Genomic DNA, 26395 nt, shown 5'->3' on the forward strand with positions numbered 1-26395 from the left:
CTGGTGCGATGTGTACTCCCGCCCCCCTCAGCGTTCTGCTTCCCCACAATTTCCAAGCCTCAGGTGGAATTGTGCCACAAGGAAATGGGAGCGTGGGGGCTGGGGGGGGGAGGCCTGCCTCCATGGCAACAGACCGGTGCGGCCCAGCCCACTCGCGGGCGCCGGGGCCCAGCGGGAGGCGGCGTTTCTCCCTCGGGAGGCGGCGTTTGTCCCTCGGGAGGCGGTGTTTGTCCCTCGGGAGGCGGTGTTTGTCCCTCGGGAGCCGCCGTGGCGCTGTGCGGTTCCGCCGCTGCCACGGCAACCGCAACGCCCGGCGGTGCCAGCAGCTCCTCGTCCCCGGCCGGGAGCAGCGGCGCCGGCGTGTCCCAGGGGAGCAGGGAATGCTGGTGAGGACGTTCCCCACTGCCTCGCGTGGAGTTCGGGTTCGTGGATCTGTGTATGCGTGTATGTTTTAGCGCAGGACAAAGAGAGAGAAATCCAACGCTCTGTCGCGCCTTTTGTTGTGACTGTGCCTGAGTGTAACCGCGTAGAGATGTTACTAAGTCGTGCAGATCAAATGGTCACAGCTCACACCCTCCACAGACACACTCCAAGTAGAGCAGAAGCAGGTGTAAATGAAGATTTGAGATTTTTCTGAATACTTTCGGTCCGTCTTAATGCTGAATCCCTTTACTTCATAATATCCAAAATAGAATAGGAGTTGATTCAGGATTTTCTGGTGTCCCTAAGGCACCAGAAGGACATAGCATAAGAAGGATATGGAACTGTTGGAACAAGTCCAGAGGAGGCCACGAGGTTGGTAAGAGGACGGGAGCACCTCCCCTGTGGAGACAGGCTGGAAAGGTTGGGGCTGCTCAGCCTGGAGAAAAGGAGATTGTGTGGGAACCTCATTACAACCTTCCAGTACCTGAAGGGACCCATAGGGAAGCTGGAGAGGGACTCCTTGTCACGAACTGCAGTGGCAGGACAAGGGGAAATAAGTACAGACTGAAAGAGGGGAAGTTTAGGTTAGATAAACGGAAGAAATTCTTTACTGTGAGGGTGTTGAGACCCTGGAACAGATTGCCAGGGAGACGGTGGATGCCCCATCATGGAAAATGTTCAAGGCCAAGCTGGATGGGGCTTTGAGCAACCTGGTCTAGTGGGAGGTGTTCCTGCCCATGGCAGGGGGAGTTGGGACTAGATGATTTTAAGGTCCATTCCAATAACATTCTATTATTCTATGAAACAAGTCATTGAATTGGAAGTTCTCTCTTCAGCCATGGCTACTTTATCTTACAACAGAAGAAGTTGATTTTTATGCTGCTCCCCATTATTACACTTCACCTAAATGAAGTAAGCAGCATGTTCAATGTGTTAATATTGAGTGCCACAGACTGATGTGAACATATTTTTTTAAAGGCACAATTCAACTGAGCAGCTTTTGTATCTGCTTATCATAATAATGAAATCACAGAGAAATAGTTCTTTTGTGCTGAATATGCACTAGAGCAAAGTAATCTCCATTAAGATCCATTGTCATCACCCAAACCAGTGGTATTTGTTAAGGAAGGGGCATTTCCCAGCAAAAATCATTACGTGTTATATGAGGTGCTGCAGGAAAAAGATGATGGAAGTAGATACAGTGTAGAAAGCCAAGGTAACAGTCTGAATGAGCTCTTGAAATTTAAATTCTGAGAAATCTAGTGTGAATGAGTGATTCCAGTGGCAAGTGGTAGCTAAAAAGAAGTGAAAAAACTGACAGATTTTCTTGAACAACATATGGATCAGAGAAAACAAAGAGCTTTTAAAAATTTCTGTACAAACCATTTTGCAGCAAATGCCCAGCTTTATTACCACTCTAAACCAAATCTTGACTAATCTTTGAGGCTTAAAAGAACATCACTCTTTACCAGCATAAATACTGATTTCTAAAGAGCAGAGCTGGTGTTCCTGAGAATAAATAACTGAGAACTCATAGATGCTCATCAGAACTCAAAACAAAAGCTTGGAAGAATTTAAGCAACATCTGCTGGATGAAGGGGTTTTTACAAAATGCATAGATGGATTTGACAGTTCAGGTGCAACCCTTGTTGATTCTCTGATTCTGTGATTCTTGTCTGGAAGGGCAGGATGGTCACACAGCAAGAGCTGTCTTGCTGTTCTAGGGCAAACCAGAGTCAGAGCTCTCCCTTACACCCCATATTGTCTTGCCACGTCATCACAGAATGTTAAGGGGTTGGAATGGACCTCATCAAATTGTGACCTTCCTGCCATGGGCAGGGACACCTTCTGCTAGACCAGGTTGCTCAAAGCACCATCCAACCTGGTCTGGAAGACTTTCAGGAATGGGGCAGCCACAGTTGCCCTGGGAAACCTGTTCCAGTGACTTACCACCGAAACAGCAAAGAATTTCATCGTAATATCTAACCTAAAATTCCCCTCTTTCAAGTTGTACCCATTACTCCTTGTTCTGTCACAACAGTCACGATCTTTGGTATATTGAAAATGACACAGATTAATCCTCCTAGAGACACATAGAAGTAGCACCTTCCAGCCTACAGCAGATGGTACAAAAAGAACAGGAATGTTGAATAATTGATGTTTTCTTCTTCTGTGCTGCTTTTGTAAAAAGTAATAAATTATTGAAGGAATGATGAAGGGCTAAAGCTATAAACAGAGCAGAATCACCTCTCTAGGCTTGTGAGTGTGTCTGCATCTTTAAACTTTTGCATCTTAGATGCCTTTTACTGAGAAAGCTGAGCTGAGGGGCAGCAGGCAGTCAGCCTGAAGCACCAAGCACTGGCAATTAAGCAGTCCTTCAGGAGCTGGTGGCAGCTGTGTGCTATGCAGTACAAAGATTTTTTATAAGATTCAGTCCTTTAAAAGATTCTGTCCTGCTCATCTTCAGTCTTGTCATGAGCATGATTATATCTAGCCTGATTAACAGGTTAATGAGTGTTTAAAGTTATACTGGATTTAAACAAGTTAAGGTATAAACAAGGTAAGATACAAGCAAGAAGTTGTAGCACTTCTAGCTAACATAAAATAGTGGTCTCTTTGTCCAAGCCCAAGGCTAACTGTTAAGAGATCATGAGTTCTTGTTTAAGCTCTGTCAGAGACATTAAATTCCCTAGAATTGCTTTAACTCAAACTTTCTTCCAGTAGCCAGAGCTGGAAAGGCCAAAACCAGTCATGTTTATGAGCCATTGGTGATCCTTAGTCCTGAGGTGCTATGGCGCTGTCTAACATGCTTGTATTAATACTGCTCACAAGTTGGATGTGGGTGTCACTACAGTTTGAAAATGTTTTATTCCTTCTCCTTTTTGTAGTATTACTCTAACACATCATCAAAATGAGTGAAAAGGAAGCTCAAGGAGATGTGGGTGATTCAACAGAAAATGCAGAATATGAGGATGATTTTGAAAAAGACCTAACTGATGAAGAAGAAAAACAAAACCCTGGTGAAAAAGAGGTATTTGTTACGTTAAATACTAGTTGTGTTATTTAGCAGACAAAATTTAGTAATATTTGGAATCATAGGCACAAATTCAGTATAGCTTGAAATGTGTAGGTGCATTCACTGAATTTTGACAAGGAAAGTTATTTGGATTTATAGTGAAAAACATTTCAGCAAACTGGTTAGTTCGGTTCTAATATCTGTCACGCAAAAAATTCAGTGTTCATTGAAAATGTTACTTTTTTTTCAAAAGTACTTCTGTGTTCTGTTAACTGTATAACACCCATTGCAGTTTTATGCTGTCACTAATCACTTTACTGATTAGTTAAACTTTGTGTGAATGTGAACATGAAGAAAATGAAGAGACTTGTTAGTGCCAAAAAAGCTGTTAGTTATGACGTGCACTATTTAACAACCTGGTTTAGAATGCAGATAGTTTGTACTCCTCTCTCACTGTTTCTTTCCTCTTTCTTTGATAACTCTTCTGTTGAGAGAAAAGACTAGTTTATTTTATTTTTTTTAGAATCCTGAAGAAAAGGAAGAGGATGTTGAAGCAAAAATTCGTAAAACATCAGACAGCTTTCAGGAAGACAATGAAGAAATGAAAGAAAATCTAGATCAGCTTTCAGAGGAAGATGCAAATGTGAAAGTATTATACTCTAATGAAAAGTATTTGCAGTCTGGGGCAGATAGTGAACAGGACGACCATGAATCTGATGCTGAGAGAGAAAGCTCTATCCAGGAATCCAATCTGGAAAATGAACAGGAACTGGATGAGGGAGAGGATGAAGAAATAAAGCGTTACGTCTTGGAAAAGATTGAAGAAGCCAACAAAGAGCTGGAAAATCAGGCTCCTGTGCATGGAAAAAGAGAACGGAAGTTAAAATTTGTGGATGAGGTGGATCTTCATCCAAATGGTGCTGAAGTTGGTAACACTGACCTTGTAAGAGGAGACGTTTCAGATGGGCTGTCTCAGCTGAATATTTCTGACAAGGGACAAAAACACACATCACTTTCAGAACGTGCTGGCTCAGGTGAGGAGAAGACAAATGGTAAAGTTCTAATCGAAATAGATGGAAAGTTTGAACTCTTAAGTTTATGTGATATTGAAAGCTAGGGCATTTTGGCCCCAATAAGTGTTTATTTTACAGATATTGGAACTCAACAGACTTCAGAACCCACTGACGCTCAAGGGAAAGAAATGCCTCCATCTGACTCTAACCAGCAGCCAGATTCTGCTTTGAATGGTGCAAAAAATCTGGGAAAACAGAAGACTGAGTCTGCAAACGTACCTGCGAAAAGCTCCACTTACACTCTTACTCCCAGACAAAAAGAATTAAGGAAGCAGATAGAACTGAAGAAAGAAACACTGAAGAGACGGGTAAATATATAGAGAAAAGTAAATCACAGTGACCATCCTGTTCCTCTGCTTCACAAAGACCATGTGCTCAGGGTATTTACACCTTGATAAAACACCTTGATAAAAGAGGCAGCAATAATAGTTGTAGTAGTAATAACAACAACAATAATAAAAACAATAATTCTCTGGGGTTTGTATAGAATCTTTCAAAGCTCCTTTCCCAGAGTGGCATAGGACCATGCCTTGCTCAGAAAATGAAGCATTTATTTAATGCATCCTTCATAAATGGGCCTTCTTCTGTTACAGTTTTCTTACTGCTTTTCCTTCTTGGCTCTCTCTCTACCCGTAGGTTCTCTTACAGTCCCACAGTTTATGGAATGTAGCACATGGTGTCACATCTGCACATATTATACTGCAGTGCAGGAATTTTATATGAACCACAGTAAGGCTGGGGCACATCTGGGTACTGAAGAAGTATGGATTGGGCAATTATCACACGGGAGAGTGCTCAGTCATAATATAACATTTACATAGCAGAGTGACTGTAAGAACCCTTTTAATTCTTTCTCAGCTCATTACACAGAAAAAAAATACAATAGAGAGTCAGCCTCTGATAGGTGTAATGAGAACTTAAGAAATCTTTACCAGAGGAGTTAAAAAATGTTGATGTTTTTTTCTTCTTTTTGCATTATAATGATACAATTACAAAAAGGTAACTTGTTATGTGTGTTACTCTATAAAAGGAGCATGAAGCATCTGCCATTTTTCTCTGCCATGATGTACTAATTAAGCTGGCTAAGTAGCTTCCAAGGTTACTTTCTATCTGTGGAAAGAGCTCTAGCCTGCTTTATTTGAAAAGGTTGCTGAGGCTCAGCTTAGTAACGAGGGGAATGAAATCTGATGAGGAATTGAAGTGGTTTTTTTGTGCACACAAGACTAGATCTCTTGAAAACATGCTCTGTATATTTAACGTAAAATGTAGGGTGGTGAGGGGAAGGAAGGTTATTTTCCTAACAGCGTGTGCTAAATTTCTTCCTTTCTTGGCTGACTTATGGAAAAGTAAGCATGTGTTACCTTATTTCTTCATTCTGGAATGGAATTCTTCCATTCTGCGATGGATTTCACAGACATTAAACATTTCTTGACTTTACTAGAATCTATCTGCTTCATTTTGGTGGCGTTTCTTTCATTCCAGTAAATTAGAAGTGGTAAGTTTGGAGGATATAAGGAAGTTGTATATAGGTGGGAGGAAGATCATCTATTTGCAAGATTAGATTTCTTGAAGTATTGAAATGAGTTGGGATTATAGCTTTTGTGTCAAGGAGAGTAAATCCTGGTAAAAAATGTCTTAATTAGCTTTCTGGAGCATTAATTGAAACTTTTTCTCTTCCTTGTAGATAATTATCCTTAGCTAAAATGTAATTAATAAGTAAAAGAAACTTTTCTCAATTTTGTAAATATAAATTTGTGCACTTGAAAAAAGCCCGAAGCTATTAATACTCCTTAAGTCAATACATTGCAACTTCATGTCCAAAAAAGGTCCTTATAAATAAGGTAGTGCCTGCAATCCATGTGTTGCCAAATATCCTTTAGGGTTCAGTGGTCCATCAAGCCAGAGAGCTGCATTCATTTTTAAAATGTATCCATTTAAAGTGATTCTAAGCTAACTAGAGATATTGGGCAGACTTAATTTTAAGAGTTTTTGGCTGATGCTATTTGAATGTCTGTTAGTCAAGAGGTGTCATGGAAATGGAGGCAATCACAAAAAGGGCTAGACTGAAAGTGTCTGAATATATCACAAGCAGAAGTGCTCCAAGCAACTTCTTCCTAAATGTTGTATCAGCTGTGATGCAGTTTTTGAGTAGTCTTGTTTCATCTGTATTTTAGTGTGTGTCTCATGCAGTTCAAATGGCTTATTTATTGCCTGCAACAGTCTTTGCAGATTAAGATCATTCTCTTAAAAACCAAGTTTATTCAGTTTTCCTTCCACCTAAGGAAGAAGAAAAGAACAAGGAACTAGAAGAAATGAGGAAAAGACAGAATGAAATAGTTTTTAAAGCATGGTTACAAAAGAAGAAAGAACAGGTACAACAAGAAAAGCGGATTCGTCGTGCAAAGCGGCTGGAAGAGCTGAGGCTCAAAGTAAGGTCTCCCTAATCTGGAACTGGATTTGTGGTGCTCTTGTTAAATAGGAAAGCCAAATTCTAAACCTGCCTTCTTAGCTAAATGTGTGAAAATTTACAGCAATGGGAAATGTTCTTGTTACATTGTTTTCGGTGAAGAGGTAGACCTGCAGGTTTATGATTGATCTGCTTAGCAGAGTGGCTTGCAGTGTAGAAGCAGCACACATGAATTTAACTATAAAATCACAGGGGATACAGTGATGCTCCCATATACCAGGAGAAGGCCTTGATTGAGCCCTGAGTGAGCAAGCAGTGAGAAGACTACTTGGAGTGTGTTTCTTGCCATCAGAACTTGTTAGTAAGCAGTTAATGCACATGACCCAATCAAAACCTGGAGATTCAGATGCTGTTCTAAAGAAAAATCTAAATTCAGTACTTTTTTTAACATGGTGCTTTGAATGCTTGCTCATGTATATATTCTATGCCAGATTAGCATATGCTCTAGTGTGTTTATGAAGTGTATTTCATGGAGGGAAGATGCCAGCAGAATACAAAAAAACCCTATTATAATGAGATTTACTTATTATTTACTGATAATCCTTGTGTATACATCTTTTTTATTAATTAGGAGGTGCACAGGGATCCAGAAGAAGCCTACAGTTTATGGCTTAAAAAAAAGCACCAACAATATGTGAGAGAAAGACGGATAGAAGTCTTGAGACGCCAAACTGAAGAAGTGGCCTTTTATCCAAGCCCAGAGGATTGTGACAGAGCTTTTAGAGAGTGAGTAGGGTCATTCCTAAGAGACCACATCTGAAACTTCTCTAGTCTATCATCTCAAACTGTAGCTATCTTATGCTATATCTTTGCTACAGAAGTCCTCATTGTTTTGGAGGGTTTTTTTTTCATATGAATATGCCATTTTAAACTTACACCCTAAAAAAATACATCAGTTCCTTGATGTTGTTTGTTCACTGCTGTGAAATTATTTGTCAGAACCTGAGCGAAAAAGAGTGAATTACTTTTGCTAAAAAAGGGATCTTCTCCTCTAACCCTTGTTGCCTGTTCTGGAGCGACCTTGGGTTGATTCAGTCCATGAAATGAGCATAAAGCTCATTTCATGGACTCATAAGGTGGGTACAGAAGGAGGGGAATTGGGGTGGGAAAGTAGTGCTTCCTGTGTTTGGGTATGGCAGGCTTTTAGACTGTCTCAGCCATGACACCCAACTTCACCCTACAAGACATGGTGGGCCACACTTAAGTGGGGGACAAATCTCCTTTGAATGGATAATGTAAAGCTTGAAATTACAACTGCCAGTACTTCTGGTCCTCTTTCTCTCTCCACAGATGGCTGAGAAGGAAGAGAGAAGAGAAACAAGCAGCAGAACTAGCTGCTAAAGAGAGAGCCAGGCAGCTTAGATTAGAAGCCAGAAGAGCAAAACAAATGCGGAACATCCACTATATTTAATTCAGAGCCCAAATTCTTTTGTTTCTCAGATCATTACAGTTGAAAATTTGATGTAGCCAGAGTTCTTGGTGACAGTCTTTTTAATTTTTATGGCTTGAGTTTTTGTCCTTTACAGCTACTGACTTTTTGTGGTGTTTTTAAAGCTTTCAAGCAAGTTTAACAATTACCTTCAGTGACAATGGTTTTATTATCTATTTATTTGTAATTTAGTCAAAAAGCCTGCTTTAATGCATAACTCAGGGATCTTCTTGGTTTAACCAAATCAAAATGAGTGCAAGATGTATAAATGAGGGTGGCAAATACACATTCCCTTCTTTAAAAGGCACTTTATACTCATCATGGATTCCTGGATGCAGGCTACTGTGTAAAATGTTACATTTTTGGTGGATTAATATTGCTGTTTGATACTGCTAGTGATTGACTGTGCAAGGTGTTATATTGTTGGAAAATGTTGTTTCTTGTACCACTTTCTATTGATCCGTTGACCAGCTCTAGACCAGAGGACTGTGTTCTTTTAGGTTTCTGGAAAGTGGTGATTGAAGACTAATGTGTAGGTGATCATGCAACAGGTTTTGAAACTTACTTCTGTGAGTCATATTCAGTAGCTCTCTATTCCATGGAATTAAAAGCTTGTGCAAATTATGACCTTTTTCCAGTAGTAAGGAAGCTAGGATCCTTATATAAATGTCAATGTTTATTATAATAAATCTACCAAAGTACATGGCCTTACCCAGCTAAATTGTGAACTCTTGCTAGAGATCATGCCAAAATCACTTATGAAATCATAAAGTTAGTGAATGAAGAAGAGCATTCTGTCCAGCTGTATGCCCCAATGGATGTCATGATCCTGGCATTGCTTTTAAATTTTTCAGCATTCACAGTGTTTTCTGGGAGCACTGCAGTAGACAGAAGTGTAGTAGATGCAAAGCTGATTTGCTGGTAGTATTTTTCTTGGTTATTTCTGGGGCTAGTTACAGGCATATTGAGAGCATTGGTGTTGGACTGGAGGCTGCTCTGTTGCAGCTTTTGCCAGCATAGAGAGCAAGCATGGACACAAAATGAAAATTTCACATGCTCATGGGACACGTAAGTAACAGGTGCCTTCCTCCTTCCAGTACCTTTCCCTGACACCAAAGGCACAAAGAGCTTTCTGTGTCTAGCAAGCAAATTCAGGAGGAATGTTTGCAAAGGTTCACACACACCATCTCCCTCATTGTACAAAACTACAAAAGTGATGCTTCTCAGTGCCTCACACCAGCAGAGTGAAGAGTTTTGCAATTCAATGTCATTTAGTTCCCTTTATGCTACAGAGAAATCAGGGTCAGAAATGTGATTTCATTAAATCCAGAATTACAGCTTGAAAGCAAGCAAAGGAAGTTTATTGTAGCTTTCTTCATGTAAACCAAATCAGAAGCAGCAACAGCAAGAACTTAAAGCTTACATATTCTGATCCTGGGTATGAGATTCAAAGGAAAACTGGGTAAAAGCAACCATTTCAGAAACCTTCTCCCTAAACTAGACAGCTTCATATGGTAAATTTGGGGGTCAAATTAAGAAACTTAAATAGGCTTCTTTGGATTTAGCAGATTGTCTCCTAAAAGTTCTCTTCAAACCTATGTAAAGAACTTCAAATCTACATCAAGATTATAAAGTCATACAAGTAAAAAAATACTTTTTTTTTTAACAGTACCTATGCAAACTTAGTGCTTGTCTTCACCTTCCCATAATACTCAGGAAGACCTTGGGCAAGGACTGAGTCCTAATGCCAGGCCAGGATTCAATGCTGTGTACTAAAGAAGTATGTCAGTCTGCCCTTGCTAAGGATCAGCTATGCAGCAACTTCACTCTAGAAGCTGAAACAATGGAAAAGCCATTATTTCAGCTCTATGGCAACACAAGAAAAACCTCACCCCACAGAGTTTTCTAAAACCCACTTGAAAGCAGTTACTACTTATATATTACAGCTAGAGTTCATTCAAGCTTTATCTCCTTGACAGGAGGGCTGACATTGCATATACTCTTGCTTTCAGAACTTACAGCTATGAAGAATCATTGCACATACTCCTCTTTATAACTAAATTTAAAAGGTAGAACTTGAGGGCTGTTCATTACCTTGGCTAAAATTAAAAACCATTTACCATTACTTTAAATTTAGACATAACTGATCAGCACTTCATTTGCTTTGGTATGGTTACACTTCTGTCTCCCTCCAAAGGGAAATTCATTACTAATAAGACTATAAATGTCAAATAGTCAAGAGCATCTCTATGCTCTATAAATTAGACCAGCATAATGTTTTTCGTCTTGCCTTTGTATAAGAAAATAAGCAGCTTTCCCCACTGAGAAGTGGTAGAAGCATCCCAGAGACTATGGAAATCCTGTCAATTCCTAACTTCAAGAGGTAGAGAAGCAGAAACTGAATAATTTCCAATGCCAAACCCACCCGTTACAGAAAAAGGACAAAGGGAAGCCTGCTGAACATCAACTACTGTAATTCTTCAGAAAGAATGCAGGTGCACCTTCCTTGGCTGGGCTTTTAGAGGGCTATCAGCTCTCCTTGACAGTGATTGCAACAATTGAAGGTGACATCTTCATATCTTGTATATGGGTGAAACCTTCCAATACTTTTCTTTGTGGAAAGGAAAGAAGATGGAGAAGTCTCAGAAAAAGAAACTTCTGTTGATGTTTCTGGATGTGCAGCTGGATCCAGTACACGTAGCATCTAAGGATGGAAAAATTGACACTGAAAATACTTTTATACAATTTAATGTGCTTTTTCTTTCTCTTAAGAGCTAGGATTTCTGCTCAAAAGCCATTTATCATCTTTTTTCCAACGTGAAAATGAAACATCTGTTTACCCAGAACTTTAATATAAAGATTAACATGCATCAAGAGCTCTTACCATTTCAGCCATTTTCTCAGCAGGGGTATTGCAAAACTCCACAGCTGTTGAAGTCTTTTTTGGACTGTTAGTGCCAACATTTCCTAGAAGATGTGAGCTTACAGCTTTGGCTAGCTTACAATTCACAGCTGCTAGCTCTGTTGTAGTGTAAGGCTGGGCACTAGGATAGTATGTCTGTTGTCTCCCCCACTGAAGAGACACCATGAGCTCCTCCAGCAGCCTGTGCAGAAAGAAAAGAAGCACTGCTAGTGGGGTTTGTATATTTTATATTGTATAACCAGCACCCAGCATACTTCAGAGGAATCATCTCTTCCCAAGGCTTGCTGCATAAGCTAAATCTTAAACCAAAGAAATGGACTAAAAAAAGTGTTTAAGGACAAGGAGACAAATGGGCTATTCTCCAAGGCAAGGCAGGTGATTAATCACCAACACAGGTGATTAATCCTGGGAACACTTATTTGACATCTAGCAGAATAGGCACTATAAAGTCCATGTAGGTAGAAGAATCACTTCTTTGATATTTTGCAAGGAAACAGAGAAGACTTGAAGTCAAGTCAGTAAGTGATTAAAGAAAGAAAGCCTGAGGATGTGAGGGATGCCAGTTCCATAGTTTATTACCCTTAAGACCTCAGACCTCTGGAGAATGAAGCAAGTATTCTATTACTTTTGCTCTTTCAGCTCTAAGACTGGAGAGTGACCATACTATACATCAGCATTAATTGATTTTTGTGGAATATCACAGGAAGAAAGGAAAGTTATTTGATTCTCCTCTAGCCTAAAATAAACTGACAAAAATGAAGTTTGCACAGAGGTAATCTGGATTGGAAAAATCATACTTGTGTGTATCAATCATCTCTTGACGGAACTGATCACGTTCATTCAGCAAGTCCTGGATTGCACTTTGTGCATCCCTGGTTTGGCGCTGAAGAATTGCTCTGGTATTGGTCAGTTCATCAGCCATCACCCTGCAAAGGAAATCTCCAGTCAGTAGTGCAAGTGAACAGCTTGAAAGTCAATTTTTCTACTACAGACCATAATTTGTCTGCTCAAACTGTCTGCTGTTCTCTGTCGCCTCTCCCATGCAAAGCCTATATCAACCTAATTAAGAATAATTTCTGTTCAACTACAGCCAACACCGGTGCAAGATTATGTTTTGACTGAGTTTAAAAAATCTTAGGTCACTTAATATAAATCTAATAACAGACATTTCAAAACACCTTGAGAAAGTGTACATTGACAAGGTTCCTGTGAAATAAAAAGCTAAATACATTTTTCTTTTATTAACAATTCTCACAAGTATGTTGTAATCACGTCTGTTCACTCTTCTCTAAAAATGGAAGCTATGGCTATAGACTGCATTCATTTACCTCTTTGCCCTACCCAGGGGCTATCACCAGATGCCAGATATGAGTGTTTAAGAGCTACAAAGGAGACAGCTGTTGTCACATTTGCTATACCATGAGGCTTGCCACTACCCCTCCAACAGGCATTTCAAATGCCTGTGATATTCCAAATGCAAAAACCAGAATAGCATTTAAATAACCACCAGTTAGAAATAGGAGATAAAAATGAACCAGAATGTTACAATATTGAAGAGTGTTACTTCAACCACACTGCTGAGACTTACAGCTCTGATGTCATAGCTCCTCATAATGTTAAAAACCCTCCAAGTTTACCTAGTAACTCTTGCTAAGACTTACAATTACCGTTATACCCCATATGGTACACAAGTTACCACTCACCCCATATGCTGAAACTTCTCCAGCAAATTAAAGGGAGCAGACTGTATTCTATTGCCACTTCCTTCAAGCAGTAAGGTCTTTTATGATATGCATTAAGCATCATAATTCAGTCAATTATATCCAAGTATAGTAGAAAATTAAAAGTCCTAGAACACTATTTACATATCTGGTAAGACAACTAAGCAAGTTTAAAGTCACTGTCAAATAGGATTTTGACTTTCAGACCTGCTTTTATGGTTAAAGAAGTAACAGTAACGTCCTGAGCAGTAACACAGCCAGTGTTTAATAAAGAGGTCGCCCTACTCTTTCTTCTATAGCAGATCACCAACTCACTATAAGCAGAGCTCCTAAACACATCAACTTCTTCTCAAATTGATGACTGTACCATTCTTGAGGGGTGGGGGTAAAAATCAACTGACTACCTAACTAAGAAAAGTCAGATGCCTTAGAAGACATTTTTATACCCTAAACTGCATGCATTTTTATCAAAATTAAGGGCTCCTCTTACTTTCTTGAAAAGAGCTTTTCAAGAGCTTTCTTGAAAAGAGTTGAGATTTTAGGAGGGCTAGGACTCACTGTATTAGCTCTGAAAAGCAGGATTAATTCAGATTTACAAGGAGCTTACTTTCTTTATACCTTTCCTGTATTCTCAGATTTCACAGTAGGTATCACTATGGCTCTTGTGGCTGTCCTCTGCATATGAAACCACACTGCAATGAGTGTATGTGATGAAAGACTGAAGGAGAATGCTGTTAGGACAGCTCCATGAGAGCGAATACCTGCTTGCTAGGAACTTGCTTCTCCACACATCACATTGTATAGACATGCGCTCCAACTGCTCCGACAACTGAGCCATATTCCGGTCCAGGACTTCGTTTTCTAGGATGAGCTGGTTCTTCTCACGAGCCATCCGTTCAAAGTGATACTGCAGATCATCCCCAACAGAAGCAACAAGTAACTTCTTCAACTCCCGATTGACCTAGAATTAGACCAGACTCTCTTGTAACTATCAATAGAGAATAAGCACTCTTGAGAATGCAGTGCAACTTATTGCAAATTGCTAACAGTAAACTGTCTTTCTCTTTCCAGAATGGGATGTGTCCAGGCAAGCATAAACATTTGAGCCTAATGTACATCCAACACCTTCTTGTTTAAATTCTAACAGTCAAAGAGGAAGAATGAAAGCCTGCTGCAGGAAACAAAGTTTCAGTAGTATTCAGCTCCTGAATCAGTAAGATAACAAAGGGTTAGACAAGACATCCACATGCGTATGAAGTAGGAAGTTATAGTCAACCTTTCTACGGTTGGCATAACACTTTTCATTTAGAGATTAAGGAGCAAAGTCTTTCCTCATGAAAGATTCATTTCTCTGCAGCTATCTAGTGTGTTTCTCCTAGCTAAGTCTTTGACTCTTTCATCTGTTGTCAGAGAAGCAGCACTGGAATACTTTGATGTACTTCTATTCTATATCTTAGCTGGTAAGTTCAAAAGGAAACGTATTTATTTCAAGGCTAAAGTGTCACAGCAGTTCTCTTTCCTCACATTCACAAACTGCTTCTACAAACCAAAACAGTTCAGCTGTGGGAGAGAAAACACCTTTAACTTCTTACCTCGGTCTGTATACGCAGCTGATTAGAGAGACCTTCTTTATCTTGTAACAACCTCTTTTCTGAATTCTTTAGCTTTTCAAGTGCGTTTTTCAGCTCTATCTGTTCTTTCTTGGGATCTGTGGCTCCATCTGACTGATGGAATGTGTCTCCTTTATGTCCCACAGATTTAGCTACCTTAGCATTTTTAGTTGGAACAACATGGGTGATGGCTGCTTTAGGGACTAATATTCTAATAGCTTCAATCTCCACTGATTTATCTGCATGTACTTTCCCCAGCTGCAGAACTCCAGGACTCAGGGAAGAAGCTGTCTTTTTGTGGGGGCTGTGGTGGATGTGATGGCTTGCAGTGTTGGCTCCAGTGATTACTTCCACTGCTCCAGCTGTTTGCTCTGTTTCCATGCCATCTCCAGGTCCTCGAATGGGTGCTGAGGCATCATCAACTGAAATTTAGAAATTGTGGAGGAAAAATGTACCACCTTTCACTTGGTTATAGCATCACTGTAAGTCTTCCCTTAACTTATGCACTTCAGAGTTGGAGATTTTAATTGTACACTGCATGTGTCAAATAGTCCATTGCAACAGTGATTATCAAGCACAAGTCAGAAAATCATAGAATTGTTTGGATTGGAAGGGACCTTCACGATTATCTTGTTACAACACCCCTGCTGTAAGCAGGGTCACCTTCCACTAGACCAGGTTGCTCAGGGCCCTGTCCAACCTGTTCTTGAAGACTTCCAGGGATGGGGCATCCACAACTTCCCTGGGAGCCTGTTCCAATGTCTCACCACCCTCACAGTAAGCCCTTACTCAAAGGTGCACTGCTCATTAACAACAGCAGTACAAGACACAAACATTAATCTGAATTGCATTTATTTTAATTTGCTGCTGCCATACAAGATTAAATGCAGACACAAAAAAGAACTTTCCTGGAAAAAAAAATTCTTGACAACATTACTTATGGACTGAAAACAAAATCAGGTTTTGGGAGCTGGCAGAATCAGTGCAGTTTCATTTAAAAAGCAAGAAGAAAATGAAAAACAGCTATTACCCAGACAGCTACTGACACCTTAAGAAGTTTAGCAGACTTTTAAGTACTAACAGATTTTAGCTGCCCTAGTGAAGGTTTTAGAAAAGCCAACAACCCAGTCCTGCTCCACTTCTGAACTACAGACTCCAGCATTCCCAGTAATGCTACATTCTGCTCTATAGTCCCCAATATACATGACATTTACTGAAATTAATTTTATTTAAGTCCACTAAGTTTTCAGCTGAATGAATTATTGTAGTACTGTTTCCTCACAATAGGTGAGAGATACAAAGTTTCTGAGGGCATGGCTACACATTCTGCTTTTTTTTCTCATACCGCAGGCAGTAATGTGACCTTGTGTCTTCTATCCAAATATGAATGGATTTCAAAAATGCTGTAATAACACCATTAATTGCCTTACTTTCAAGTTTGCTGAATGAGTACCAACAGGTTCTAAATACCAGAGGAGGCTGTCAGACAAGTGTACAGACAGATCACAGTACCAATGACAATCTTATTTTTCAATATCAAGCTGGATTAGAAAAACTACATTCAATTGCTGTTCCATCCAGGCAGCTCTGGTTTTCACTGCAATAATGAACTCACAGAACTACTTCCTCATAGCTACATAAAAGGAGTAAGTTTAAATGAAAGGAGCCTGGTATACAGTGCAACTCTGATGTTTAGAATTCCAGTTAAAGTACTTTTTAAATCCAGTCTGCTTAGATGTCATATGAACAACCTACCTTTTTCTAGAGATGTCATTTTCTCTTTAGCAGTCAGCTCTTCCTAACCAGGTAAGTCTGAGGAAGAAATAAGGAGAGGGGGAAAAAAAACTCTTTAGCAAGGTAACCGCAGCAGTTAATCTTGGATTATCCTGTTTTCTAGTAAAACCTCAAAACTGCAGTTCAGTAGCACAGTGGAAAAAAACACATCAAAACAAACGGGGAAAACACAAAATTATAAAAACTACACCAAAACACACAGAGTTAAAAGGAGAAGATTGTGAGTCTTCTGGCACTTGTGTCTTTTTTTCATCAAGAGCTGCACTTTAACTCCTTTGCATTGCTCCTGATCTTGTTCTAGTTTCCATTCCTCTTTTTTTTTTCTAGTCTCCCTCCCTCCTTTTTTCAGTGAGCCCCCATCTTACACTTTCAAAGTCTGTAACACTCCCACAGTACAACTGCATGACCGTGCCAAGATAACCTAAAATAATCCCAGAACCACAAGAAAAGGAAATCCCACACTGTGCTTCAAGCATATGAAGAGGTGAGGAGGAAACAATGGCAGCTGCACAATTCCTTCAGTCCTGCTTGCTGAAACAACCTTTTTGATAGGGCCAATTCTCAGTCAAAGAAGAGTCAGAGCCCTGAGAGGGTGCACATGGTTAGTTTAACTAACAACAAAAGCTGACCTCCAGTTTGGCCCAAATCACCATCCTGGCCATTTTCTCCCTTACCCACCAAAGGTATTGACGATTTCGACATTCATCCACAGAGCCATCCACTCTCAATTATACAAGTCACTCATCCCTCTTTTCTAGGGCCTAAGTTCCTTTGAGATCAGTACACTCCTATCTTATTTGGCTGGCTTTTTTTTTCCCTGAAAAAAGGGATTCTCCCTATTATTCAAGGGAGATCCCCAGGGCCCTTGCTTCCTTTCCCTGTAACAATAACTGAAATGGTTTAACTACAGCTTTTTAACTTCCATCGCAGCAACTCTCTGCCCTATAAACTAAATGGCAGCAGTGAGCACACTGCTACTTTCGGGTTTCTAGACTAAAGATTTGTTTTGTGTCAGGCAGGTTTATCTTTTGTGATTAACAGAAGGACCTTTTCGTCCTTGAGCTTTCTCAAACTACTGATACAGAGATGTCTCACCATCTGTTGCTTCTACAACTGGAGTTGTGTGTTTCCTTACTTAATAGCATTAGCTGTTAATCACCACTGCTGTTCGTTCCTTCTGACTCAGGATGTCTATTTACTTGATGAGAACGAGGAGGATAAAAGCATAGCTGCTCAGGAAGAGGCAAGAATACTCAACGAAAGACTGATTAGGAGCATTTGGGCTTATCTGCTCCATCAGACAAGCCCTGCCGGTGATCCTCCTCCTTCGGAGTTCACGCTACAATCTGGCCAGTTACGTGCGGGAGCACTGTAAGCCTCCCAACATGTCCCCTCCTCCTCCCTCTCCCTCACTGCTTGCATCATTACCTCTAAGGACGCCGAGCCCTGCAGGATCCAGGGCCTCGCACAGCCACTGCCCGCCCAGCTCCCCGGGCCCCCTGCCCCGGCCCCGACAGACCGGCCCGCAGCAGCGATGTCGCGACAGCCCCCACTGTTGTCACCTCGGCGGCTTCCGCGTCCGGCGGCGGGCGGGGCGCCCCGCGTGTCGTGTCCGCTCCCGCCCAATCGCGGGCCCGGGCGTGGCGCTTCGGTTGCTGGGGCAGGGGCGGGCCGGGCATCGCCGTCGCGGCCGTCATCATCCTCATTACCGTCATCGCCATGGTGAGCGGGGACACGGGGCCGGGGACAGCGGCGGCTCCGCGGGCAGAGCCCCTCCGGGCCGCGGGAGGGACGCGCCCGGCTCCGCCCGGCCTTCGGCTGAGGGGCCCGCGGGGCGCAGCCGAGGGTGTTTGAAGGGGCCGTTCGGGCTCGTTGGTGCCCGGCTGTTGGGAAGCTGCTGCTGCTGCCCCCCGCGGAGCCGCCCTGAGTTGGGAATAGACTGTGCCAGGAGCTCGGGAGGCCGGGCGGGCGGGAAGGCAGTGGTGCATTTGGAAGAGACAATACGTTTCAGGTGCCACAGTCTTTATTCTTGACTGGATCTGCTGTGTAGTAATGCAGGGCAGACGACAGGATGCCATTGCAGGGGCAGTAATAAGAAAAAGACAGTTTGCATTTAATCTCGAGGAGGGTGGTTGGGCACTGGAACAGGCTCCCCAGGGAATTGGTCAGAGTTCGAGAAGTGTTTGGACAATGCTCTCACACATAGGGAGTGAGTCTGGAGGCTGCCACGTGCAGGGCCTGAGTTCCACTCGACGGTCCTTGTGGTTCCCTTTCATCATAGCATATTCTGTGGTTATAATGAAACTCAACTGGGTCCCCGTTGCCCAAGATGGTATGCAACCCCAGTGTTATAGAGCTGATTAAAAAATCAACAGTTTTGAGCTGCATTTTGTACTCAAACTCATATGCACGACACATGCAGTAGCCAGGGACATGCGCCTGTGGGTGGGTCCGTCCTTACACACCTGTCCTCGGCTCCTCAGATTTTCCCCAGCCCCTCCAGCAGCTTATTTTGCACCTTGCTTTTGGAGCATTAACTAAAGATCACTATTTGCCACTTACATAGAAATGCCACTGTTTGTTTTCAGATAAAGGGGTTACAAGTGTTCTGTTTAATCCAGGTAAAACTGTAATTTTCAATTCCCACGTTAAATTTATTCAGTCGGCAGAAGTCCTGCTATGTGAGTTGTACCTTAGGTAAAGCATTTGCTTTGTTTACATTGATTGTCACTGAGTTTGACGTGTTTCTAACCTATTTTTATTTCTGAGGTGACACCAACTTAACTTCATTAGGCAGTTCGAAATCTTATAGCAACCTCTAACAAAATGTTTCATGGCATATTTGTTTAATTTCTTGTGAAAAGCCTTCAGTGATAGGAACTGCATGATCAATTGTCATAATTTCATTGCATGATGATTTTTATAGGTTGCTGAGTTTTTTCCTGTTATATTCTGTGCTGGAAATGATACCAGTGATTATTTGTTCTGTTCTTTGTGGTTAAAGATATTCCATTTTGTCTTTTATTTGTAGAAGTACTTGAAGATTTTAACTTTGCCCTTTCCTCATTTCACATTTTTCTTCCGTAAACAAATTCTGTTCTCTTAATAGTTTTCTTCTGGTAACTGTGGTTTTAAAATGTAGTCATTTTCCACTCTGCCTGCATTTTCTCTGAGTGTGGTGTTTAACCTGCAGGTTTCTTCCCAGCTACATTGTGTTCCACTGCTGCTGAACAGAGCAAAATATTTGTTTCTTGTGTCTCACATCTTCATATTGTCAAAGTTAACATATTTGTTTTTTTCCTGAACTGTTTTGCACTCTCACTACAACCTAAAATATATCAGATTTCCTGTGATCTGGCCAATTTCTCCCCTCATATTTGAATTTTTATTGTAATACTTTGCATTTGTTTCTATAGAATTTTCATATTATCATGCTGATTTATACTTCTAAGATGCTTGCAATCTTTCCCACACCTTAGTTGTCAGCCCAGATTCTGGAAGTGTGCTTTCTCAGTTTCATTTTCAGAGTAGTAAGAAAAATATGCAATAAAGCAGGTGCATGGCAGATCATTGTGGAGCACCATCTGACTCCCAGTTGGCCAGGGAAGTATTCCTAATTACATCTTCATATGATAGATGTAACTGCTCTTTAGTTTAGCCCACAATGCCTTATTCAGCTTATCAGATTCTCAGGTGTCAGATTAAAAGCCTTATCAGTTGCCTTTTTGTCACAACTGTGGCTTCTCCCTTGCTCGCTGTGTCAGGAAAAGATTTGTTCTTGACAAATTTTTATTATGTTATTGTTGTCTTAGATCTTCAATAACCAGCTATGTAATAACTGGTTCCATTATCTCCCCAAACACTGCCTCTCTTGCCCTTCTCCTGTGCCCTTGAAGTGTGGGACCTTTCTTCTCTGGCTTTGAAGTGTTACAGAGTCCTGTTGGTTTCTGTCATACTTCAAAACCCACTAATTTTTCCACTCATATACCCTGCATTGTGGCAGTTCCCTAAAATGCATTAAGAATAATTTGGCAGCTGGGAGGTGATGGCAGAACAGATGTTTGGGAATGAGTGCTGCTCATGTGGACACAGGATCCTGGGAAAGGGCTGAGTTATGTGACTGTTGGATGCCATGACTTTATGCACCTGACCCATCTTAAAGCTGTTCAGAACATCTTTTCTCAGGAACAAAATCAGAATATAAAAGATGTCTTCTGGGGGATTCTAATACTGACCTATAAGCTGGACTTTAGCCTCAGCATTTTAATTAGATTCTGAAAGTAATGGATTTTGGGTTAGGAAGCTTGACCAACCTTTAGTACTATGTTGCTTCCACTTAATCATGTAACTTCAGTAAGTTTTAATGTATATGCCTACTCAAATAAAACCTTTTACAAGTCATCTCATGGCCACAGAAAGAAAAAGGTAGTAACTTTTAGTGGAATCAGTTTGGACTGTATTTGTGTCACCCCCTGTACTCCACTCACGTGCAAGCGGTGCTCTGAAAGTGGTTGTGTGCATTGTAAAACTGGGCAGGCATACTGCTGTTGTGGCAGAAGCTGAGGGAAAGGGACAAATGTTCTGAAATATCCTGCAGTTATTAGTGAAACAGCACTTTGGCTTTACAGCCTGCTAATCAGTGGAGACCAGCTTTCCTTGTCATCAAATGGCAGCATTTCAGATCAGTTCTGGTGCATTCTGGTGTCTGGTTTCTAATTGTGAGACCTGGCTGCTGTGGACAGGGAGCAGTAAATGCCCAAAGGGAAACCTGCTTTTCTCCACCCAAGATGTGCTCTCCCTCTTGGCTGCTGCAGTGCTCTGCTGTTCTGTGATGGTACCTTTCATACAATCACATACAGAGATGTATTTGTCCATGACCTTAATAACGTTAGTTTCTCTTGTTTCGTGAGTTTGGTGCACTCTGACACTTGAAAGTGTTTCAGATATGGAAGTGCAGTGTTTTCCAGAGAACAATGGGCTCTGTTCACTGCAGATGCAGAGCCTGATTGCAGTGGAAATTCTGCGCCTAGGCGCAATTTAGAGGACTTCCTTTTCTTCCGCCCTTTGAAACAGTTATTGTTACCCCTGCATTCTGACAGCTGCATTCTGCATTGCAAAGACTCTTTGAACAACAGGACAGACAAATGATTTCCTTCTTGTGCATAAAGACATCAAGGCACTTAAAAGCCAGGTGACTTGACTAATTTCTGGTTTTGACCTTGTGGATGTAGAAAGACAGAATTAGTGGAATTTAAGTGTCCAACTACCTTAGTTCTTTTTGCAGAGTTAAGGGAAAATATATATGAAATTTACTTTCCTGGTTTCCAGAGCTTGCAGTCTTGTAATTTTGACAAAAGACTTATATGTATCAAGGGATGAGCAGTTCAGCCCACTTCAACAGAAAATTTGACACCTTGTGTGTTATATGTTTGCTGTAATTATTATTATCATCAGTTCATTAGTAAAACCCACAGCTTGGAGAACATCAGCATGGAAATCATCACACTTTAGACAAGACAGGGAAGAAAAATGAGAATTTTTTAAAGTGCTTTGATTCATCACTGGAAAATACTTCTTTTTTTAGAAATGGGTCTTAGGAAATGAATCAGGAATTTCTAGAACTTGACAATAGTGAGGCCTGGGTTTTCATGGCGTGTTCAGATTTTCAGCTGAAGACTTTATAAAGGCAGAACAGCTCATGGGGCTGTGTTGGTTTACAGGAGTTTCTCTTGGGACCCAGTGATCTCAACCATACTGGATGATCTGGTAAAATGGAATAATTTTGATGAAGATCTGACATTCAGAACTGTTCATATAAACAGACTAAACTCTTCCCTGCTAATAGACTTTCCTGAACAAATGCAAGTTTATAAAACGACTTTTTGTAATTTTCAAATTGCTTGCTTCCTGTTGCAAAACAGCTGCCATTAAAAAAAAAAAAAAAGGTATTTTAAACTCTTCCAGGAAACGTGCAATATCTCTGCAAAAGACACTTTCCCAATGCTTAAGAAATTTTGCTTCTTTGGTCTTCAAACAAAACTCAGTTTCACTCAAGTGACAGCTGGTGATTACATTGAATTTTCCTCAGCTGCACAGTGGCCTGATCCTGTCCGTTGAAAATTTGCAAGGCAGAACCAACCACAAAGACAATTCTCTGTACTTACTGTCCAACTCTCATTTGCAATATTTCATCACAGGGAAAAAAATTTGTATGCAGCATAAGGAGAAAATAAGCAGAATGCTATCAGGTAGTCTCTAACTTCTTATTTCACGGTGAGTCTTCCTGTGAGCATCAGGAGAGTGTCATAGTTTTGTCTTGAATGGTGATTGCAAACAGTGGAAATTTGGTTCTTCAGCACGTAGGCTGTGTGCATTGCATAAGATGTAGCTGATAAAGTAACCGATTCTTTGGCACTCTGTCAAGCAAGTTTGAAAACTGTCAAAACTGTTTGAAAACCCCCACAACTTTCCTTTGTTCCAAGAGCTCACTTTGGGTTTGATGTTGACATCTTTATGACATTATGTACTTTATAAAATACCACCCTACAAATACAAATTTGAGAGGTTTAGAATCCATGGGATAAATTACCTCTTACTGTAGCCAAGTCTTGGCTTTGGTTTGCAGAAATTACCACCTCTCCAAATGTAATTTTAGATTAATTGATGGCTCTTCTGATGGGGTGGCTCAAACAGGTGACATTGTGATAGTCAAAGTTACCTAACATTGTCTTATGATAACTTTGATACTGATCTCCCTTTGTCACCCAGAGTTGTCTGTCCAGATCCTTTGGGTTGTGGGTACAGATCTTAATAACTGACATGTCGGTCCTAATGGTATGTTGGGTTTTTTAAAAATATATATATTGCTAGAAACTCAAGAAGTTCAGGAATTACTCAGTGAACCAGTGCCAGGAATAAAGAAAAGTACAAACTTTCAGTTAGCAGTAAAAAATAATAGAATTTTGTGACAGAGGCAGTAGTTATTTATAGAGATGTTCCAGGCAGATGTGGGTAAAATTTACAGTTAACCATCAGAGCTCAGCACTTTTTGAAAGTACATCTAAATTGTTCTTAATACAGGAAGCCAGCTAGTCTGTGTTAGATCAGGAGCAGCTTGGAAGGATGAGCATTACCTTTGGGCAAAGAGACACCAAGCTATAATTACAACCATAGAGTCATCATTTAGGATGGAAGGGACCTCAAACCTGCTCAAAACAGGTCTAACCAGACCAGGCTGTTCCAGGCTGTGTCCTGGCAAGTCCTGAACATCTCCCAAGATGGAGATTGCACACATCTGGGCATCCAGTGCCAGTGCTTGATCACTCACTTGGTAATTCTTTGTTTTTCTAGTGTATGACTGGAATATTGTATGTTTCCCTGTGTGTCTTTTGCTTTTCTCTTGCTCTCACTGTGCACCTTCAGGAAAAGTCTAGATCCATCTTTTTGGTGTATTTCACTTGGGCAGTTGCAGACAGCAGTAAGGTCACCCTCAGCCTTCTCTAATCTGAGTGGGCTCAGTTCTCCCAGCCTCCTCACGTGTCCTGTTCTCCAGACCATGAATGCCTTGGTGGCCAGAGGCTAAGCACTAATAACTGAGCCTTTTAGGTTTAATAGTGTCTGTTTCCTTTGAGCCAAAGGAGTAGTGACCCTTCAAAAAGTGGTTTTGGCCGTTCAGTTGCCCATTTTAGTGTCAGTTTCTAGAATCCTATGGTGATCTAGTATATCTGGGTGGGATACTCTGTTAGTCATGAAGTGGCTGGTGAGAAACAATGGTTGTAGGTAATAACTACAACCAGTTATTACCTATTGCTCTAAGTGTGAAGAGGGCTTTTCCATAAACACTGACTTTTAACTATAATTGTAGCTGCAAGAAAAAATCACCAAAAGTACTATTTCCTGACAGTGAGCACTGTGCTTTGCCTAATGCATCCAAACTATTTTGTGTTCCCTTGTGTCCTTATACAGATGGAAACCAGAGGCTCTGCTGCCTGAGCAACACACCAAGGTCACTCAGTAGTGTTGTGTGGGTGGAACCCCATATTCTCTCCCAGTCAGGAAAATGCAAAGAAAAAACAGCACAAGGGGAGTAAATTATGTATGGCAGGGCTTTGGAGCATGCTGTCACAGTTTAATACTAAGAATGACAGCTTAGCAATTAGTATTTTCATCTATAATGAGCGTATCTCAGATCAGATGAGCACATCTGAGGTAGAAGTTTGTCCTTTTTTTCTCACATTCTGTGCCTTAGAGTTATGAGATAAATTCTGTGAGGTGCCTTTATGAGTTGTCCTGGAATGGGCAGCTCTGATACTCACTTAAGAACTGTGGTATTGAGAATTTAGGGAGGGTGCGGGATTGGCATTGGGAGGGTGGGCCTTGAGGAAGGCCAGGCATTGAGGAAGGCCACCTGCCCATGTGTCTGTTTTCCCATGTGAAAGGACTTCATCACCCTGGCTGTTGGGATCTGTGCTTTATCATTTAGTCATTTCTACCTCCTCTTATGAGGTTACTAGTTTTTAAGCTCTAGGTGTGCTAGGAAGCGATAGCAATGGCTTCTAACTGATCATTTCAGAAGTGAATTCTTGAGGTTTAAATAAGGTGCTCAACCTGTCCTTGGGCACCAGAGGGTGCTCATGTCTTTGGAAAGAAGTGCTCTCCCGAGATGTGTTTCTGAGAGCCTGTTGCATGATCTTTGTTTGCATGGGATCCTCCAGTGATTGCAACTACCTTAATTATCTTTTTTTAAAAATCGCACTTTTCCTGCAGAATACTCCAATACACTTGGAAGGAGAGCTACATATGGGAAGTGGAGAGAGGTGGGTAGGCATGCTTGAGCCTGTGTACCTGTTCTTGCACATTTAAGTGTGATCCCTCACTAAATTTAATACTCCTCCTATTTTTAGCCTTTCCTTGTTTTCTTTCTCCCACTGTAGGGACTGTACTATGCTGTATGTTTTCTGGTTACGTAGGAGCAATGCTGTCCTCACCCTGTCCCGTGGTCTCTTTTACAATACACCCTTTGAACTGTGATCTTTTGAGTCTGAAGACTCCCAGATCACTGGGATGGAGCAGAAGAACTGTGGTCTGGATCCAATCCTTGCAGCTGCTGACATTCTGGACTAGCAGTGTTTCCTGGAGGCAGCTGCAGAGGCAGTGGGCTGGGCAGCATTTTCCCTTTCTGACGTTTTCCACAGGTGCCTGGTTCCTGTGCTCCAGTGAAGGGTCTGTGGAAGGAGGAAATCAGGATGAACTGACTCACCTGCCTCTGCTCTGCTTTGTCAAAATGAATGGGGATTTACGATGCCTAAATAGCACAAATATTTTAGCTATTAAATCTTGCTATGTTTCTGTGAAAGGAGTGATGGTGATGATTATTCCCATTTTACAAAAGTGGGGAAAATAGCCTCCTTTTTCAAAAGGTCGTGAACATCAAATGCACTAATGCAGGGGGCAGCTGAGTAGGTGGAACTAAGCAATCTTATTCAACTATGCATGGGACTGGAATCTCAGTCACTGTCTTCATCCAGCAGAGATGTTTGCATCTCAGGGGAATAACATAGTTCAGTTGTGCAAATCTGGTAACAAAAGTCCTATGCTTTGGGAGAGAAATAATCTGTAAATTGTAGAACAAATATTCATCAAGTGAAACTGTAAAAAAAGTCTGTTAGGATTGGCAGAGTTTGGGAATATGATTACAGTCACCCACAGAAGATTTTGATTTCTTGCTTTACTAGTGGGAAATTGCTGAACAGCTTTTATCATGAGAACTTCTGTTTGCATGTAACTTGTCATTAGTCTGACTTCAGAATAAATTATGACCATGGCATCTGTGGGCTGAAATCTGGATTTAGTCCAACTACCTTAGAATTTTATGCCATCTGAGAAAAAGTAAAGCCAGCATTGGTTAAGCAACAGTGCAGACAACACACTAACTGTTAC

At 41.1% G+C, this 26395-nt stretch overlaps 3 protein-coding genes across 6 annotated transcripts in view; 2 read left to right on the plus strand and 1 right to left on the minus strand.

The window, feature by feature from the left end:
- The first annotated feature begins 272 nt into the window (after nucleotides 1-272).
- On the plus strand, nucleotides 273-9654 carry CCDC181 (coiled-coil domain containing 181). The gene is given in 6 exon segments (XM_054269997.1): nucleotides 273-422; nucleotides 3312-3454; nucleotides 3963-4820; nucleotides 6795-6941; nucleotides 7551-7705; nucleotides 8270-9654. Coding segments are annotated over 5 exon segments (1401 nt in total). The 5' UTR covers nucleotides 273-422; nucleotides 3312-3334; the 3' UTR covers nucleotides 8391-9654.
- An 841-nt stretch (nucleotides 9655-10495) lies between these two features.
- On the minus strand, nucleotides 10496-18042 carry BLZF1 (basic leucine zipper nuclear factor 1). Of its 4 annotated transcripts, none has more exons than XM_054270000.1 (7): nucleotides 17976-18042; nucleotides 16418-16474; nucleotides 14645-15084; nucleotides 13814-14013; nucleotides 12129-12257; nucleotides 11293-11512; nucleotides 10496-11112 (listed from the first exon to the last, which is right to left on the minus strand). In XM_054270000.1, the coding sequence occupies exons 2-7, from the start codon at nucleotides 16434-16436 to the stop codon at nucleotides 10927-10929; spliced, it is 1194 nt and encodes a 397-aa protein (XP_054125975.1). In that variant the 5' UTR covers nucleotides 16437-16474; nucleotides 17976-18042; the 3' UTR covers nucleotides 10496-10926. The 4 variants fall into 4 exon arrangements, with proteins under 4 accessions (XP_054125975.1, XP_054125976.1, XP_054125973.1 ...); XM_054270001.1 differs by having other exon boundaries at nucleotides 18019-18037; XM_054269998.1 differs by lacking the exon at nucleotides 17976-18042 and adding an exon at nucleotides 17885-17964.
- Nucleotides 18043-18104: 62 nt separating this feature from the next.
- Nucleotides 18105-26395, plus strand: part of NME7 (NME/NM23 family member 7) — an 88860-nt gene continuing 80569 nt past the window's right edge. Inside the window, exon 1 of the mRNA XM_054270002.1 lies at nucleotides 18105-18178. Within this exon, the coding sequence (XP_054125977.1) occupies nucleotides 18176-18178 (3 nt within the window). The 5' untranslated portion in view covers nucleotides 18105-18175. The remainder of the gene's footprint in view (nucleotides 18179-26395) is intronic.

The sequence above is a fragment of the Melozone crissalis genome, unplaced genomic scaffold, assembly GCF_028551555.1.
Source record: "Melozone crissalis strain CALT ecotype California unplaced genomic scaffold, PUWL_Pcris_2 ptg000008l_1, whole genome shotgun sequence".
NCBI classification, from domain to species: Eukaryota; Metazoa; Chordata; class Aves; order Passeriformes; family Passerellidae; genus Melozone; species Melozone crissalis.